Genomic DNA, 20,355 nt, shown 5'->3' on the forward strand with positions numbered 1-20,355 from the left:
CTCAGCCACCATCTTCTTGCTAGCCCCCCATTTTCTGCTAGCGTAGCCACAGCAGTTATATTAGTGGCCAATGGCTCACTGGTTACAGCTGACGGCCAACTAGCCACAGCTGATGGCCATCCAATCACAGCTGATGGCTGTTTACTACCTGAGCCAGCACCTTTCCACGTGAGGCCGAGAGACTGGAAACTGCACTCCTGGCTCCGTCCCCACAATACCACTATATTCTCAATGGCAGCTGGTTGAGACACAAAAGCAAACATCCACCGGTACCCGAACGAGTAGTCTTTCTGCGCCCCAGTTTCGCTGGCTGCTGGGCGAGACACAGGAAGTAGAATCCACACGATCTGCAATCCGGCATTCACTCTTGCTAACCCCACTTGTTAGCTGCAATCCTCAGTCCGCTTCTCTGCCAACCCACGAAACCCCACTTGCTAGCTGCAATCCACAGCATAGCCACAGCAGTTACATCAGTGGCCAATGGCTAACTGGTTACAGCTGATGGCCATCTGCTACCCGAGCCAGCACCTTTCCACGTGAGGTCAAGAGCCTGGAAACTGCTCTCTGGGACTCTGTCCCCACAATGACAGTGGTTTCCTTTACCTTTCATTTTCTCAACCTGCCTAGTAAAGTGTTAAAGAAGAAAGCAAGCAGAAGTTGATGTGAGCCTGACTTTAGAGAAAATGCTATTTTTCTGATTATAGAGAGCTTTAAGTCTGTAGTATGGGACTTCTTTCTCTTTTAATTTCTTAACCAGCCTGTCATAGGCATTTTTTCCCAGAGTACAGGGATCACACCTGTGTGAGACATTAAAAGGGTTTGGGTGAGGAATCAGTGAACAATAGTAGATTGTTTTATGTGTGGGGTACATTGCACCAATGACCAAAGAAATACATACATACATACATACACGCATACATGTATCAATACAATACAATATAGTACGGCAAGGAATTAGTAGATTCTAAGTGAAAACTTTAATTATTAGAACCCTCCTGCACTGTGAGTATACAAACAGGTTTGTCAGAGCTGGTGGGGAGGGGCTTTGTGTATGCATCCGTACGTATGTAAGATCCCGTACATGTGGAACGGTAGCGATTCTTGGACCTTGTTCAGAAGGGATTTGAATGGTGTGTTCTCCCTGTGAATCCTCAAACTACAGCTGTGTCTGTGGCTCCCCAAGCCTACGCTGAGTATCCAGGTGTTGAGCAGGGTTGATAAGTGTGAACAGGTTTGCTTGTGTGGTCGAGTGTAATGTCTGTGACCAATACACATCGAATTATCAGGAACTGCCCTTTTCTGTGACACCAGGGATGCCGGTGCATGTCCTTGGATTGTTGGCATCATCCCACTGGTTCTCTCTGGAGGAACCGTTGTGCAGTTTTATCATAACAGCATCCCAGGAGCCCTTCCAGTGTGCTGTCTTAACAGTTACCCCAGCTCAGTGGTTCAGGTGATGGCAATCTGGTGTGAGTAATCTCAGGAAGGAGGTTGAGTGGCATCTCCTTTATCATATTTCTAAAATCATCTTTTACAACGTATCTTGCAAAGGTTTCAAAATGGAAGCTTTAATCATTTACTGTCAGTCAAGAATTGTCCAGAGTGAATTTGCATTTCTTTTGGGGGCCCACTGTGATTACTTAGTATTCTTTTTGAGTAGCTTTGTATCCTAAATGCCATAAAAGATGTGTGTTGGGAAGGTAAACAAACCAAAGCAGAGTACAAACAGGTCTTGCCTTAACTGTTCCCAAACAATTTTAGCATGCTTGCAAAAGATTTCAGGAAGTTCCAACCACCTAACCTGAACTGCAGTTTTTCTGTTCATTCAAATATGTTTGAGTGTCTTCTACATAGCAGGCATTGGGGCTATAGACTAAAAAATATCTTTGCATTCATTGAACTACCCTTCTTTGGAACCTTGCTGCTCAGGGTGTGTGGTCTGTGGACCCACTGTGTCAGTATCACCTTGGAGTTTGTTAAAAGCGTAGACTCTCAGGCACCACTCCAGGCTGGATTTCAACAAGATTCCCACGTGATTAGTATGCACATTAAAGTTTGAGAAGCACTACTCTAGTTCATGAAAACAAAAACATATGTGAGCTAATTTCAAATGGTTATAATTGCTGTGAAGAAAAGACTGTAATGGGCCAGAGTGGGAGAGGGCGTCATAGAGGATGGTGAGTGAAGATGTCCATGGAGATGTCCTGTGGGCTGAGACTGAAGTGACGAGTAGGGGATAGCCGTGGGAAGGTCTAGGCAAGGCAGTTCCAGGCGGAGGGGCGCTCCTTCATCCTTGCCCTGCTTTGTTCACTCCCATCTTTTTTGATGCTAGGGTCAGACTTTTTCTTTTCCTCTCCCGCTTTGTGCTCTAGCCAGGACCTATGGGTTCACTTGTCTGTAGTGCCTGGACCTGGTTGGTAATGGAAGTGTTTGGGCAGTACGAGTGCAAACAGCAGAAGAGCAAAACTTTGGTTTTACTAAGAGCTTGTTATTTATCAAAGTGAGAACATAATCTAAGGGATGGAAAGGTATCTTTGCACTGATGTCTTCAAAGAGTTGAAATTTTATATAATTGGGATGAGGAAGGCCATGCCAGAATTGAAAGGACAAGAGGAAGAACGTGGAGGAATGTGGATATAATTGGGCTTTGTTGAAAAATGGAGATAAACAAGAAGAAGAGACAAGGAAGTCTTTACCTTAACCTAAGAGAATAGACTGAAACATAGCATGGCTCTTCCAGTGTATGAAAGGTGACTTGTTGCTTTCCTGGTGATAGGTATCCTTGATGAGAACTTAGTAAGAAGATAATGTTTTTCTTTTTCTTTGTGGTTTTATTCCAATATCCAAATTTCCTCAGTATTTAGGTATTTCTCACGTACATTTTAATCACATAGATCATGTTGGAAAAAATCAACGCGAATGATCTTCACCTATTATGGGCATAAGGAATATTTGTCCCCTCTCTATGGCTCAGTACTAAAAAGTGTTAATTGTGAATCAGCATTCAAAGGCAACTGCACATTTATATCAGTAGGAAAGAGGAGGGGGGAAATGAGAGCGAGCGAGAGAGGGATAGAGGGAAGACAGAAGAGAAATAAAAAAGTAGCTGGCAGGGCTTGCTGTGACACACCAGCCCAGGAGTGCTAAGAAATGAGCATTTGCAGAACTTAGGTGTCTTAGTACTCAGAGTCATTAGGGTCTCTGAGCAGCCCCACCTTGTACCGTGAAGGCTGAGGTTAAGCTCACTGGAGAAAGCTATTTTCTTTCCCTACTCCTGACATTCCACTTTTCCCTCCCATCTTTTTTCCATTTTCCTTGCCCCACTCCTCTGGTGAGCTGAGTATAACCGTGATTACTTGAGAACTGAAAGGATTTGACCTTGTAGGAGTAATTGGACAACAGGCACAATGATCATCATTCTCAACCTTGATAATCCATCACTCTTAACATTTGGAGCAGTATTGAAGCACAATAACCAGAGCCCAGAAGGTGTAGGTATGATAATAGGCAAATATCTGTGATTTCTCTTAAAGACCTTCTAAAAAGCTTAAAAGGTGAGAAAGGGGCACTTTTTTCTAACCATTGAGAAGATGCTTTGGTAAAATACCACTTCATCTTTGGGAACACATTGGAAGTTTCATGAAATGGAGGTGTACTGTGATTCCTCTGGGAAAGGACATTGCCCTGCATATTCCCACTGTAGCACCCGAATACCTTGTTAGGACAGACAAATGGAGCCCTTCGGTGTCTGCAGTTAGCTGAACTGCCTGCTGACTGGGTACTTTATAGCACACTTAGCATGCAGGAAAAGAGCATAAACATGAGTTCCTACAAAAAGCCAGTTGACATTGCTTGAGGTATTAACGTTAGTAGAGTCATTGCTTTAGTCTAACTCCTGCAGGGGCAGATAAAAAAATGGTTGAACATTGGCACTTTCATATCATCCAGGTATGGTGTCAAGGTAATAGTTATTGAGCACTCTGTAGACAGTACCTCTGTCTCTTTGGAGGAAGTGGGACGATGAGCTTTTAAAGTCTTAATACTTTGCAAAAAAAAAAAGTCTAGGTAGTTTGAATCCGTCCTTTAGGGAACTGATAGATGTCCTATTAAGTTGATTCTTAATATGTTATCACTTCATTTTATTGCTCTATTAAGCAGTAGAAAATATTTTGTGCAAAATAAGCACCTGCATTAAAAAAAAAAAAGTAGGCACCTGGTTTACCAACTTGCTAGCAATGCTGACAGTACTTTTGATTTAAAACTCTAAGCATTATTCCAGTCTGGCTTTTTTTTTTTTTAACACATAAAATTTGTTCTGTTACATATTCTTATCTCTTTTGCAAAGTAGAATTTTGATGACAAGATAAAAACATAGTTGTCAGTTTAGAGAAATAGTACGACTTGAATATTGTTCCTTATGTTTACTCTGGATTTTTATTAAGTTGGAAAGAATTTCTCATTAGTCCGCTGGCTTTTTAATTTAGAGGCAGGCAGTATTAGTTCCAGAAGTTGTACTGTTTCTCTTAAATTTTGGAATAGGTTGATGAACAAATCAAATGAATTTATTTTCTGATTGAATTAAAAATTATTCTCAGTCCTATAGTGGTAAAAGGAAGGTGAAGAAGAGGGTTACAAGATCTATTTGTACTTATTCCAAAAAAATAAAAGATTCCAGACAGAATAAGAAAAAAGTGTTTATAATGGGTGTTATGTTCTTGATAAACACATAATAAAATAAATAGATTCATCTTTGAGAAAAGTTTTTGGCAAAGAAATTGCTAGAAAACAAATTAATCGTGAAATGTTATTCAAGAATGTTTTTCTGAAACTATAGTTGTTTGGGTTTTCTTTTTTTTTTTTTTAGTTGGCTGCTGAAATGGTTTTCTAATAATGTTTTGTTATTCTGTTTTATTTCAACACGACTATGTAATAGAGTTGTTCCTATTTTAATGAGAGTCTAAAGATTCCAAGAAACATTTTTTAAACAAACCGTTGCTTTTGATACATCTCTTTGGTTACTGAAATAAAGTCATCTGTACTTTCTCTCAAGTTTATTATGTGGTTAAATAAAATTTGTTTAATTTTTTAAGGAAATCATAGGCGGAAATAATCTAAATAAAAATTAGGTTTTATTATATTAAGACTATTAGAGGGGCTGTAATTCAATATAAGTATGTGCTTAAGTAGTTTTTTGTCTTGTTTAAATGACTAATGTAATTTGTTATAAGTGATAAAGAAAATATGTTTTTGATATTGTGTGCTTGTATTTTGTTACTTTTTTTTTAAATCTAGTGATTGAATTGTGGCATTCTTTCCAATGCACGGCATTGCTTTCCTGTGATGCAGGGTAGTTAATAAATTTTCCAGTGGTTGTTGAGTTGGGGTGTGAAGAACAAAGGGATAAAAAGGTTCTTCTTAGTGTTTTTCTGTTTCATTACTAACTGGTCATACTAGTCACTGGCCATCACCACTTTGAACGTAGCTTGTCAGCATTCATGTGCCAGGTGTTGAGTGCATAGGCAAGGGGTTTTCATAGAATGCCCATTTTTAAGTGGACCTTTCTCTAAAATATTTTACTCAAACATTTTTTTATTGGGGATATCATTTTTATTGGTTCTTTTTATTGAAGAGGGGCATAAAGGTGGAAAATGGTAGAAAGAGGAAGTAGAATAATAGTGAGTTGAAGGTGGGAAAAAATTAAACTTATTTTTAATGAATATTTTGATGCATGGAGGAAGACGTAGTACAAGTGTCAAAAACTGTTAATGTATTTGACAAACTATGGCTGCATAAACAAGCTTTGTTATATTTTGACATGAACAGTTGTTCTTTTATTGGGGCCGTTAATGCTATTTTGGCATATCCTAGGCATTTGAAGACAATAGATAACAGTGTCCATAAAGCATCGAATACCGTGATAGCATCTAGTGACCCTAACAGCAGTATTTCAGCATCTCTGCCTGTTTAAATGGTCTATACGTGAATATACTTGCTCAGGGATGCATGAGCCACATCACCTATAAATCTGATTGGAAGCTACAGTTCTGGCATGGGCTGATGGATAGCAGATTAGAGCCCTGATTAACCATGTGATTCGAAGACTGGGAATATATTGTCTAAGCAAGATTCATCAGACGCAATCAGAATTTCAAGTGGTCAGATGAAATTCAAATGTGTATTGTGGCTTTTCCTCCCCTGGTGCTTTTCCTCCTAGGTTGCCATTTTTTTCCCCTTTCCCCAAAGCTGAAAAATACTTCTTTGATGAATCTGCTCCGTACCCTAAAGCTGTCTGTCTGTTATTCATCAGAAAGCAGGTCGCAGTTCAGTGAGCAGAAGAAAAGATTTTAATAGAAGCTGTGCCAAGGGCTGTAATGCATCATTTTAGGGCCCTAATTACATTACAATGACAAATATCAATGGTGACAACAGCAATAACCTACATCCTTTAATGGCTGTGCTGGAAAAGGAGTTTGGGCTCCATGCCATTAGATTAGACTCAGTTTCAAAAGATAGGCCATTAGAACTGTGTGTCCACAGTATTATTGGCTGATCACTGAAGCCCAGTGGAAAGGCCTGTAAATAAATGATGCCTCTCTAAAGCTGGGTCCTGTGGGACAAAAGAAGCAAAATTAGATGACCATGGAAGCAGCCAGTGTTTCTGAGGCAACTTTAGCTTTCAAAGTGAGGAATGACCTGCTTAATTTTATGAAATCATATACACATCCCACCCCCCCCTGCTGCCAATTAGCCTGACCATGAAAATCCATTGGCATGACAACTTAAAGAAATTAAGAAGTCTTTTAAACAAAAGGAGGCCCTTTAAAGAAAAAGTTTGGAACGTTCCTGACTCCCCCCTTCTGTTACATATGTGTGTTAACATACATGAATCAATAAAAACAACTTTTCTACATTTATTTTTAAGAAACTAACATTTTTTTAAATAGTTGCTCAGACTTAAAATAGCCTAAGTCCAAAGTTAAAGAAGCCGAGTCAATACCTCTTGGTCTTTATTTTGCCAGCTGAGTAAGTTTCCTTAGAGTAGTTTTTATTACCTAGATTATATAGGGAAACTAAAGAATTCAGTTTTCTTATGTGCCCACACATTTTTCAACCCTCCAGCAAGGGACTATTTTATTTATGTAAACAACATAATGAGAAAAATATGCTTGGCAGATGGTTCTAAGCATTAGAATCATCAGTTTGGTCTGCCCCAAAGTGTCTCATTATCTTTTATTCTCTCCCCTTCTACCTCTCTCCACAAAAAGCTTAACAACCAAATGCCTTTGAGACGAGTGCTTTCAGCCTGGTGAATGCTACTCTATTTTCTCAGCTCACACTGGAATTTCACCCCATAACCACTGTGGTATGTTCGTCCAGGTGGAGAGTGGTTTTTGGTGATTGCCATTGCAGCTTTTCATGGTGGTTTAAGCATTCTTAAAGGATAGCTAAATGCTCCATGGGGCCAGTGCAGTAAATTAAATCAGGTCAGCACAGTTGGGTCCTTATTCACTGCTGCTTGTTGGTGCTGGGTTTTTGTCCATCCTGTTAGGAATGCAGAACTGAAATAGAAAGCTTAGGTTTGAAACTTCATGGTGAATTTGTTTTCTCTTGGCTGGCAAAGTTTTTAAGGTGCTGGCATTTAAAAGATTGCATAGCTACAAAAAGTCCGAAGGGTTGCTGATGAAAGAAGGAAACCTAGATTGCACAATGTCGCTGTCATTCTGGTAATGACTTAGCAAGAAAAAGCATTTTTGTCCTTTTATAAAATGAGGAACTGACCCTGGATGGAATTTATTTTAAGAGTGTCTCAAGAATAGTAATTGCTTTTATGTTTTCTGCTTCTCAACAATTCTCTCCTTTTGCCTACCCCATTATTAAAATAAAAGCTATTTTGCATGTATTAGTATAAAAACCATGTGTTTACATGTCCCATGCCAAAGTCTATAAGGAGCCATCCAATAATACAAATTAAGATGAACATTGGTGAAGCTTTGGGTAGCATTTAAAAGAAAACATAGTAGTGTAGCCAGCCTTCCTTCTTTCCACCTTCCTGTAACATCCTATTGGTGTAAAATTTCTAAACTTAGAAAAATTATTGGAGAACAATCTCTGTTATCTGACATTATTGGGACGTTCGCAGATCTTTAGTACAATGATAATGTTCCCAAGGCTAGTCTCCGTATGCATACAAATTGCTTTCTGCTAAGTATATATAGGAAGATTTTAGCATGTTCTAAACCTCTGCACATAGGAAGAATTGGTGGGATGTAATTGGAAATTTTGATGGTTGAAGAAAACATGCAATTCTCCAACAACATTTTGAGGTTGGTTGGGTGCTATTCTTTTGGGAGGTTGGAACTTGATTCTAAAATCCCAGTGCCTGTGTTTAAAGGAAAGGCCACAGATGTCGATGAGTACTGCTTGAGAGAAGTTGGAATATAGGGAAGAATGTGTCTTTATTATCTAAATTCTAAAAACTCAAGGTGTTACAAAAAATCACATTAGAATGAACAAGGGTCCTGTTGAAGGCTTTCGAAAACTGATTTTCAGTCATGAAAATGAAATTTCTTTTTATGTTGTCCTGGTGCTTGAAGGCTGACTTTTTAAGATGAATTGTGGTTAATAAATTGTGCTATTAATGTGGCACTGTTGTCACTGCCTCCCTTTAATGGGCTTGCTGATGAGAGTTTTCCTCTTCCTTAGGAAATATGCCAGCCAGAATATAAAGTGTGTTTTAATATCATCCTGTTAATATTTTGGGAATTTGTAACCAGCTGACTGTTCTCTTTATTGCTTTCTTTTCTTTTTTTTGCAGGCAGAGATTGTCAAGAGGCTGAATGCCATCTGTGCACAAGTCATTCCTTTCCTGTCCCAAGAGGTAAGGCAGTTGGTTTCGGGCACTAGGCTACAAGGTGCCATTTTAGTGGTTTTGCAGAAAAGGGATTGTGGGACTGACTGTTTGGCCTTGTTGGTTGGTCTCTTGGTGTTTATATTGCACATAGCTAAGATACAGTGATCACATTCCAACTTCTACACCTTATTAACGTTCAGTGGGATATAATCGTGTGTATATAGTGGAATATTTTCTAAAGTGCAAAGTGAAATTCAGTTGTAAAAATATTTTGCTGTCATTGGACGATGTAGTGTTACTCTAGAGTTACGACTGTTCATCTTAATAGCTGAAAAATTGTTCCCAAGACAAGAGCTTGTTCTACACTTGTGTCACTGGGCATTAAAAGTTGGTAGAAGACATGTCGAATAGAAAGTGCTTTACATAGTAAACAAACTAATGTAACTTTTGGCTAGCTGCTCTTAAAAAGTTACTTATTACCTGATGACGTCTTTATGTTGCCTGTGCATTTGGGAAAAGACATGCAAGATGGACGCGGTGGACCCAGTGCTCTGAATCCTGGGGACTTCATGCATTGTCCAGGCTGAGTGTGCAGCTGCCTCGCAATCTCTCGCTGCCTGTGAAAAGTGTACACTGTCCACAGACGCACTCCTGTTGGCATGAGGAAGTGCATGTCTAGTGCATGGCAGCCTCATGGCTTTTTCTTTTCTTTTTTGCTTCCTTGCTTTTGATAGTTACAAAGTTTAGGCGAGTGTGCTGGAAAGGGATAGTTTTTGCTTCTGGATTGCTGAATCCTTGACTGCTCAGGAAAAATCAGCTGTGAGAAGGAAGAAGCTAACTCATGGAAGGAGCATCTGCATGTCTTGTAGCCACAGTGCTTTGTGTTGTGGGATAGAAAAAAGTCACCGAGGCACTGTCCTCCTACCCTTTGGTTCTTTTAAGTATGTTGTGGCACTGCTTTTCAGGAAAGCTTTTCATCACCTGCCGACCAGTGGGCATGAGCTGATGTTAGTGAGCAGCTGGTGTTTGAGCATGCATGTGTATTCTAGAGACAGGGATTCCTGTGTGACTTCTTATTTGGCCTTATAGGTATGTGAATTCCTATGTGACTTTTTATTTGGTCTGAACTGGGTTAAACTTCAGTAACTATGGGTGCCTTTCATCAGGTGCATATCCCACAGGGGTGCTCACATTCACAAGTAAATATCCTGAACTTGAATGCTATTCTGCATCACAAACAACAAAGGATGTATTGTCTTTCTCCGCCATTAGCTGTGACCACAAAACCACCACCCACTATATCCCCATTTACCTATGTCTTCTATTGAGGAGTTGCTTGTGACTAGATTAGTTGGAGTGGTGAAGGAGGGTCAAGAGGTCTGTTTGAATTTCTCTAGGAAGCCCGGCTGCCCGTTGCCTGTCCCAGACCAGTGTGTGTTTTTTCTTACTTGAAGCAGCTCTGTTTTATGGAGATGGAGAATGGGAAGAATGTGTAACCCACAGAACTATAACCATGCTAAAATATAGCCCAAAGTAGAGGGGGACATTGGAATTATCCCTGGGGGATAGTATTAGAATTTAGCCCTCTGCAGGCCCAGACCCATATATAAAATCGCTGGACAGTTTCTTCCCATAGTATTGTTGCAGGATCTGTAGGGTTATGTTCAGAAGTGAAAGGAGGTCTTGGGGCTGATTTGCCAGTAGGTCGTTTTCCCGTGTGAGTTATATTGTTTGTGTGAGCAGGCCCCGTAGGAACAGAATGTGTAATGGCGGTGGTGCTGAGCAAGACTGGACTGGAATTAATTGGCTGAGAAAGTTGTACCCTGTCGAGGAAAGCCACGGGGAGATACCGGCAGCTCCTTTGCTGCTTTAGGCGGAAGGGGAGGCATCATAATCTCACCTCTTACTATTTAGTTCCCCGATACTTTTGATATTTCTTGGTTGAAATCCTTAATTCAGGTGTAATGAATGACCTGTGTCATAGTTTTCCAAATTGTGATCCTGTGTATATCTTTCCTTCTGCTTACTTTGGATTTAATCGGCTCTTCTTTTTTTAGTTTCTTAAGGTGTGTTTATATCTTCTAATGTGTGGGCCACAGACATGTTTGTTCCTGTCCAATCCAGTCCTCTCTGATGTTTTGTGTCTGAACATTGCCAGCCTTCTTTTCTCTTCTGAGCATTCTGTGAGCCTCAGACTCCTCGCCTCTCTACCGTCAGGCCAGATGGACCGTGATCTGGAGGGAGGGGCAGAGGCGGGTTATTAGAGGAAGATGAATTCTATTTCCTGTCTCTTCAGAGGCATGGAAAATCACTCTTGCATGGCTGCAAGCATCACTTGGTGCCAGGACTGAAGGCTCTTAATCTGATCTTTTAACACCGGCTCTCTGTGTGACAGTCTCACTGCCAAAACGGCAGCTGTGGCATTAGAATTTATTTTAAAATGTTTTTATTTAAAAATTAAATGACTGTATTTAGAGAAGAGAAAAACATTCCTTGAAGACTAGTGCATAAGCTTAAAGGACTCTGGTTGGAGGGATTTTTTGTAATTTGACAGGAACAAGAGGTAAATTTACATACATCTAGATGAAGTCTGGTTTTAATTTAGCCCCCATGTGCCGATTAACTTACCTGCTTAATGTCGCTTGTGTCTAGTGTACACATTTTCTAAAATTAAAATATATAGTACTGAATGACAACTATTAAATTTGGTTTAAACTGCAAGGCTTTTCTTTAGAAATAAGTCGTATATTGTAGCTCTGAAGTACTTGGAGTGTATGTATATAACAATTACAAAAAAGTATTTTTCTATTTGATTTCACTCACATTTAAAAAACAACTATACCAGTATATATTTTAATGATGTGCTGGCGGTGCTCACATATGACAACTGCCAAAGTCCCAGGCTGTAGATAAAATTATTGCCAATTCTTGTCATTACAGTGAGTAACTATCACTTACAGTTTTAAAATTTTATAGGATCTCTAATATCAGAATTTAGAGAAACCTTATGAGTGAGTTCTCACCTGTGTAAAGTTTTTTTTCCCCCTCCCCTTTCTTTTGGCTTTTAGCAATGGGTAAAGACTGATCCTCGCATTTCTTTGTTAAAAGGCAAATCTCAAAGTAGTAAGTGGGAAGCCCTTCTCTATCCCACTTTGGGTCTCATTTGTAGAGAAGGGAACTATAAATATTCAGCTCCCCGTTGGCCTTCTCATAAGTAAGAGATGCCAGGATGATGACAGTTGGATCTTGGTCAAGTCTTGGCCTCCCTTTTACAAATTAGTGGCTTACTGTAACTGAGTTAAGCTGGGTGACCTCTGGCAAGTGATTTGCCTCGCTAAGCCTCAGTTTCCTCATCTGTAGGAGGAGGTTGATAATAGCGTGGAATGCACACGATCACTTTGAAGACTCCTTGGGCTTATACACATGCAGCTTGGCACGTAGGAAGCACCTCCTGATGTTGACTAGCAGTAATGCTAGCTGCAGCAGCTGGGAAGCTCTAAATTTCCTTGTGAGAGGACTTGGAGTCAGCCCTTTCTCCTCTTTTTAGTCATTGCTTTTTTGGAAGATTCAGAGTTGCTTATCTTCCTCTCTAATGTCCTGATACAGGGCATTACAGGGAAAATGTAATGACAACTGAACCCAGGGTTGACACTAAGAATCTCAATGACGCAGTAGGTCGCCCCAAAGTGATTCTCTTCTAGCTCCACAAATTAATTTTCCCATGTAGCAAACACCTGTCTCTCCCCAACCAGCAAGGAAAGATCTGTAAAGTGACAGTTATTCAAGGTGCTCAACCTGTAACGCCCACTTCACAAGGAGCAGTGGTTTTGGATGGGGTCTGTGTTTTACCCACAAAGCTACCTGGAAAAGCAAACTTGGCAGTCTTGTTGGGGACTGGCTGTTTTCACAATGTACCGGTTGGTTAGCTGAAGTTAGTTGTGTTTGTACAAGTAGTTTATGTGGACATACTCTTTTTTTCATCAGCGATCTCAGGATATAGCTTTTGGAGACCTTATGGTCTATAAAAGCTAGACCTTATGGGCCCTCAGGAAAGTTGAAGGATGCCAGTAAGTACAACTTGCCTCCAATACCCTCCTCCCCCTCTTCCAAGAACATACCTTTAAGGAGATTCTAATGTATATTGAACGCTATGTGCCACTTGTTACACCCTGGCAGCAAGGTACAGTGTTTCTGCTAATTTGAAATCAGACCAACTCTGTCTCTTTACCAGCTTGATGTTGGGAAAGTTGATCTGTCTGAGCCTTAACAGCCCTATTGAACTGAGAATAACCCCATATTTATAATGTGTATTATATGTATTAAATTATAAAGCACTTGGGATAATAAATGCCAGTTTTGTTTTCCCTTTTCTGGGAAATGGATTCTATTCCAGCTTTTTTTGGGTCCCAAGACATTTGGAGAGGAAGGACTTAGTGAAAACTGGTAAGAGTTCAAGGTAATATTTCAGAGTGAGCTGACTGGCAGTCTTCCTGTAAAGTTAGTTAGGCGCTTGCAGCTCCAGGGGCTGCTTCCAACAGCAGGCAGGTAGTTCCACACAGATTATCTTTCAGAAGGAAGGGGATGAAGGGGATACTTTATATTTTTGGCAAGCCAGTAAGTATTGTCTTAACTTAATAGATTAAGCATTAAATATTGGGCACTAGCTGAGGGCCTGATTTGGAGGACACTTGTGTTTTTTGTACTCTTAATTCTCTAGATTATAAAATAGTTTATTTTTGAAATAGGCAGGCTATATTTCATGGTGATCGACATAGTATTCTAAGACTTTTGAGAACTTCAAAATCCCTAATAGGCTGTAGGTGAAAATTTATTACATTATGGTTGAAAATCTTTTTTCCTCAGGGTACAGTTGTATTTTTCAGAAACTTGTTGTTCCTCTAACAAGGAGCAGAGTTCATTGGAAGAGTTACGTTATGTGAGAGGCAGTGTGATAAGGCCTAAGGTCAGGCAGACCTGGGACCAAATCCTGGCGCAAGCCACTTGTTTCCTTCTATCATGTTGGGCAGAAGACTTCACTTTTCTGTGCTGTAGTTTCCTCATCCGTGTCATGGGAAACCTGCACTGCATACCTGCACTATAGGTATGTTATAGGGTAATAATATAGGGTTATTATATGAGGATTTGTGACAGTGGAAAGAACCTCGCTGGGTATTTGGCTCCTTTAATAGATCAAAGGAACAGTGGCTTAGTCAAGATTAAAAACTCGTTTGTGTCTCTCAGAACAGTTTGCATAGAAGCAGCTGTAGCTAATGTGGTGATTCCATGATGCTGTGAACTCCCGTTCCTCTGGTGTTGATGTCCATCCCGAGCACCATCATCTCTATCCCTATCCTGCAGGAAGAAGAAAGAGGGCATGTGCTTTTTGTTTTCTGTTTTCTTCTCGAAGAGCATGCTGTTGAAAGATGTTCCTATGTTTGCTCACTTTGCAGTGGCCAATGCCTCGTAGTTACCTGCCCACAGCTAGTTTCTGGGGAGACTTGGAAATGTAATCTTAGCCGAGTGGCCATTGTGCTCACCTAAAGCTCATACTAATGTAAGAAGAGTGGTGTCAGGGGACAATGACCAGTTTCTTCTAGACAGAGCTCTGTGCATAAAATAAAAATAGTGGACAATTATTATTATTATTGCCAGTGTTGATTTGAAGGGAAGTCATATTGAACCAATGGTGTGGCTTTATATGACAAACTCTAGCTCCAACTGCGTAATCACAACTTGTATTTTAGTTAAGCACATAAAATGTAAAATAATGCATAGTTCTTATGAGTGGAAATCTCCAAGGTCTGAATTATACGGAAAAGAACACCTATCAGTTATTGTTTATCATTCATACATTCACAAGGGGTGGAAAGGAACCCAGATGAACAGTTATAGGTCCTGTGGGCTATCTAGGTCTCGATGCACAGCTTATGTTTAAAGCTGTGTTTTAAAAAATACAAAGATTCTTCAAGACACCTCTTCATTGAAGGATGGTATATAGCAGATCACACATAGACTTACCCTATTTTGTTGTAGACTTGGAAGAAAAATGCTACTTGAAACTGGAAAAGTAATTTTTAAGGAAATCTCTTATAAGAGGAACATTTTGCAAGTCTTAATTTAGTCCTTTTCCCTCACCCATCTCAGACATATTCTTGTGATATATATTGTCCTTGGTCAGGAGAAAATGGGATAAAAAATTTTGACTGTTTCTCTCCTCCAGAAATCATGGAAGACATACTGGGTAAGTCACTATTTTGTGGAGTTTTAAGACATCAGAAAAATTAGCCCAGGTTGATTGTTTTGTACACCAGACTTGATCCATGTTCATGTCTTGGACCTCAGTCGTTTCCCAACCACAGCCTGAAGTAACCTGAAATGTGTGTACCTTACTGGAGAGAGTGAAAGACTATAAAGAACACTGGTTCCTTGTGACCAGTGGCTTCCCGTTCCCCACTTATTCAATCCCATATTTTAAATCATCACATTTAAGTCGTCATTATGTTTGGAGAAGTGACATTCATCTTAACCGTGTTTTCAGGAGATTGTTATAACTTGTTTCAGTGCTGAGGAAGATGGATATAGCCCTCGTCCCCCACTCCTATAATTCCATGGCTAGGTTTTCTTGTTCCTTGAGTTAAGAGGAAGCAAAGCTGCTTGGAGGCTGGTGGAGAAGCCCTGTGTCTAGACTGGTCCTCTCAGAGTCCTGGCAGAGTCCTGGTGGAGCCAGCTCGGAGGCCTGGGTGTATTAGTGAGCAGCTGTTCTTCTTTGTATCTGTAAATATTGATTTAACAAATGAAATAAAGAATTCAAATCATTCTTTTGACCACCTTTAACAATAGTTCTCTGATCATTAGAAGTTTTAGAGTATAAAAGGGAAATTAGTGAAAATTTTAAGCCTTTTACTTTTATACTTACTTAGGCATAAGAACTTTCCAACTTGACTGCTTGCTGGTGCAAATTTAAACTCAAAACTTGCCTTTTATTGCCCTGTTAGCTTTTCTGATGAACAGTAAGCACCAAGTAGTTAGTGTCTTTCTTCAGAATTCTGTAGATTTATTTGGGTGTTCAACATTACATTTAATGGTTGAAAATCAGACACAATTACATAATCATGATAACATTCCTTTACATAAATTCTAATTTTAATAGGCTAGAATAGCTAGTCAAATCAAATGATACATGAATTTCTATTTTGAACATGCCTTTAATTTGGTCCTTTTAATTTGATGGGAAACATACCCTTTCTACATTATGAGATATGGGCATATCTCAAATGCTATTTATTTGGGACTTGGGTTAATATGGTACTGAATTACTCTGAACCACATTCTGCATGTATAGAATAATTGTAAAATGGAAGTTGAAAAATGTGACCAGTCACTTTCACATTGTGCCTCAGGGAGGAAATGAACAAAATACAGTGGTTACATGCACTGGTGGCAGTGTTCTCGCCTCATAATGGCGTCAGGTTAACTTGTCTTATTGCTTGTTAACTTTGTAAGGAGTCAATGGCTTGTGATAACGTGGTTTGATGTAAGGGAGCTTGGCTGAAATCACCAGAGATCCCCTGATAAGTGTGCAGTGACACCTGGAAGACCATCTTCAGAGATTTCATGAAATGTCAGCAGTCTTTACAGGACATATCATTTAAAATACCTTTGTTTTCCTGTCCCGTGTTCCACGGTTGACTCATTGGCTTGTTCTACATGATTATACGTTTTGGTGACAATTGGATGTTTGGTGAGATCCTTATTGTGGCATTATGGACTGCTTGCCTTCAGCCAGTGAAAGGTGATTCTAAGGAGGGGGAAGTTTTTTCTTGCAGGTTTAAATGTGGGCCTCCTTCCAAAAGCAGCAATGCCAATCCTAAATGTATGTGTCTAAAACAATTAACATGCATCTGAGAAACTGACTCATTTCTTTGATTTTCAGTTAAGTAGTGGTTAGCTTATTACTGGAGCTAAGCTTTAAAATACTTTAAGTAGGGCTGCTATATTGCCTAATATAGTAGCCATACCTACCATGTGGCTATTTAAATTTATTTTAAATTAAATAAGGTTAAAAATTCAATTTCACAGTCACAGTAGCCACATTTTAAGTGCTCAGTGTCCACCCATATGTGGCTAGTAGCTATTATTAACACAGATCTAGAACATTTCGAGCATTGCAGAAAGTTCTGTTGGGAAGCATGGACATGTAGAGCTTGTTGGACATATCTGTGAAGAATGCCTTGTCCCCCATATGAGTGAGACTGGAGAAGGCAAGGCCAAGCCCAAATCCCAAGGTGTGTTCCCAAGAGCTTTAAGCTCATGTTCCGTAGCCACAATTGTTTGGAAAACCTTGCATAAATATTCACTCTCTGAGATACGAAGCTTAGAGAAGACCTGCAGTTTACCAGGTATTAGCCAAATTAAATTTGGTGGGTTTTTTGTTTATTTGTTTTGTAATACCTAATTTCTTGTGGAAGTAGCATTTATTGGAATACTATTTAGGAAAGGCTGATGTGAGAGTTTGGGTTAAATTTAAAGCTTATTTGTGTCAATAAACTTAGCAGAGTTGCTGAAAAAAGGCTCAGTAGGATTTTAGCCTGACTTACTTAAGTACATGGAATGACACACTCAGATTTGATTTGCTCAGCCGTACCTGGGGTATTGTGTCTAGTTACATTGAGCGTGACCAGAGAAGTAGCCAGAAGGATGAGAGCCAGTGACCTGGGGATATTCAACCTGGAATAGAGAAAATTGAAAACATGTATTATGCCATTTTTAAATAGTTGAAGTGCACTGCAATGGAGGAGGATATAGAAGAAAAATGGAGTCCACTTGGAAAAAGTTATCTGCCTAGATTTCTACTCATCCCTGAATGGAAAAAACTTAACCATGAAGTAATGAGTTCCCTTTCAGAGGATGTGATGAAGCAGAGACTGACTGACTACTCTTTAGGGTATGAGACAAGAGATTCATCTGTTGGATATACTAACGGCGTTTGGCCTGTGGATGGTACTGCAGTACCACCATCCCATTCCTCTTAGCTTGGCAGCCTTTAGAAATCTGGAGGCATTTGGAAATATGGAGAGTCTTGTGTGGTTGGTTGTTGTTACAGTGCTTGGGGACTCTTGGAATCTGGGTCCCATGATTTCTAAAGGTCCTTTCTAGTTCTGAGTGGCTTTTTTTGTGCATGTGGCTAGTGATTCCTATTAGCAGGAAGGGTATTTGGTCCAAGTTAAAGCCTAAGTATCTTTCACCCTAGAATATTACATTAGCACTCTAACTGTTCTCCCTCCTAACTGGTTTATTTCCCTGCCATCCAGCTTCTTACTATACCCAGGTCCATCTTACTAAAATGAACTGATAGCACACAGCTGCTTAAACATTTTTAATGAAAAATGTCTTGCTAGGGTAAAGTCCAACTTCTTTGCATGTTGTGTGAAGCCCTGCTCTTTGGCCTACTCCTGCCTTACAGCTTTCACTTCCCAGTAGTGTGTGGTTCTAGTATAATACACCTACACCATACTCAGATTACTCCATGCACTTGCCTTTGTTGTTCTTTCTTTGAATACCTCTTCCGCTTTAAAGAGTTTGGTATGTGGATCTTGCCATTCCCAAGATGGCCCTCAAAATCCAACATGCCTTGTCTCTCCCAACTTTTCCCCTACCTTACACTTCTCCAGCCACACATTCTTCCTCTTCCTTGACAGACATGCTCCTTTCTCCTTTAGGGACCTTACCCAGGTTGTTCCCTCTGCCTTGAATTCTTTTCTCCTTGTGCTTCATTCACAGAACTCCTACAAATCCTTTAGGTCTCAGTTGTAGGGTCAACTTCCCTAGAGTATCTTCCCCTAGCCCTGAGATTCCATTAGATGTTTCCCTGATAAATGGTTGCATAGCATCCGGTAATTTTCTTCATGTGGATTGTCCTCCAGTTGTAATTACAGAGCCTCTTGAGTATTATTCAGTGAATGTCTTGTTCCTTGCTCTCATCTCAGTTCCTGCTACAGTAGTACATAGTAGGTGCCGAACGAATGAATGAATGAGAAAGTGATGCCCCAGGAAGTGTGTTTGTGCCATTTCCTTCTATAACCTCACTTGGTATTTTATATCCTACTTTCACGTATGTCTGAGAGTTCTGTGAGGAGAGGCCATTATCTCTTGCTCACGTTTTCATTTCCACATGTCAGCAATGTTAATGTTCATTGTAGGAATCCTGCTTCATTTTATGTCTCTGCCCTTACTACCACTTCACTATCCCTATCAATAAGTGGGGTTACTAAAAACAATTCTAACTTGTTGCAGAGTTTTCTTTTTAATTATTACCATTTTTATTAGAAGACAGATATTTGCGTGACAGATATTGCCATTATAACCTCCTCTGAGATATATACGGTAAACACCTATTGTACACATATTTGTGTTTTGTTAGGTCTGTTTCTCAGCAGGCTTTTTTGGACTTAGAAGCTTATATTGTTTATATTTTCAATACTTTTCCTGAACAAATTAAAAAAAATAATATGAAAGTGAGTAGGCAAGTGACTTAGTGTATAGAATTTCATTTTATTGACTTTTTTCCAATCATGCTCGCATTCCTTAAATCACAGTATTTTATTGATATAATTTACACATCATAAAATTCACTCATTTTCAGTGTACCGTTTAAGATTTTTAGTAAATTTACAGAGTTGTGTAACTATAACCACAATGTAGGGATTTTTTTTTTTAAGAATTCTTTAAAAACTATAAATCACAATTTTTTAAAGAATAAATAATTGGGCTTTTTTTCCCCCTCCCAAATCCTAGCTAGAAGGCTCGTCTCTTACCTTTCACTTATTAATGTATTCTTAGTGGCATTTTATTTGGTAGTGCTGGTGGAAAGTTAAAACCAGGAGTTTATAATCTGAGTGAGCAGTTTGAACAATAAGAGAAGCCATAGGAATGTTGACGTCTGCGGAGTTACTGGGTCTAGAGTGGCTGTCACCACTTGTGGTGAGGTGGCAGAGGGGATAAGCAGGAAGTGAGTGAGGAAATGAGATGTAGGGTGGAGTGGGAGGCGAGGAACAGATGGAGAAGGGGAAGAAAAAGGGAAGAGATGGTATAATGAGAAAGCTATCGTGTTACTAAGAAGATGTGAAAAACTTGCTGCACTTTCTGAATCAGAGAGTGTTAAAATTTGAAAATGGGAAAAAAAGCCTTCTTTGGGTCAGTTTATGAGAGTACTTTGGGCTGCTGCTTCTTCATGTTTGTTTTTTTCTTTTCATTTGCCCCTCCTCTGAGTTTTAATTTTCACACCTTACCTGGTGAATGCTTCTTTAGTCTGTGATACGTTACTGTGTGGCTGAGTGAACAATGTCAGGGTGTTTCTGGTGCTTTCAGAGCACACAGGGGAGGAGGCATTCTTTGCCTTAGAGACCTTTTGTTCAAAATGCCGGTAAACAGCAGATGATTCACAGTTGTAAACAGAAATAGGGAAGTAAAATCCTGAACTACCGGTGAAGTTCAGATGTGGCATA

The 20,355-nt window shown here is 39.6% G+C and overlaps 1 protein-coding gene across 6 annotated transcripts in view; it reads left to right on the top strand.

Annotated features, from left to right (window-relative positions):
• TLE4 (TLE family member 4, transcriptional corepressor) overlaps window positions 1-20,355 on the top strand; it is a 143,343-nt gene that overhangs the window by 27,886 nt on the left and 95,102 nt on the right. For all 6 annotated transcript variants that reach the window (XM_033123118.1, XM_033123122.1, XM_033123119.1 and 3 more), the window contains exon 5: window positions 8,816-8,878. In XM_033123118.1, the coding sequence (XP_032979009.1) occupies window positions 8,816-8,878 (63 nt within the window). The remainder of the gene's footprint in view (window positions 1-8,815; window positions 8,879-20,355) is intronic.

Source organism: Rhinolophus ferrumequinum, chromosome 12, assembly GCF_004115265.2.
Source record: "Rhinolophus ferrumequinum isolate MPI-CBG mRhiFer1 chromosome 12, mRhiFer1_v1.p, whole genome shotgun sequence".
NCBI classification, from domain to species: Eukaryota; Metazoa; Chordata; class Mammalia; order Chiroptera; family Rhinolophidae; genus Rhinolophus; species Rhinolophus ferrumequinum.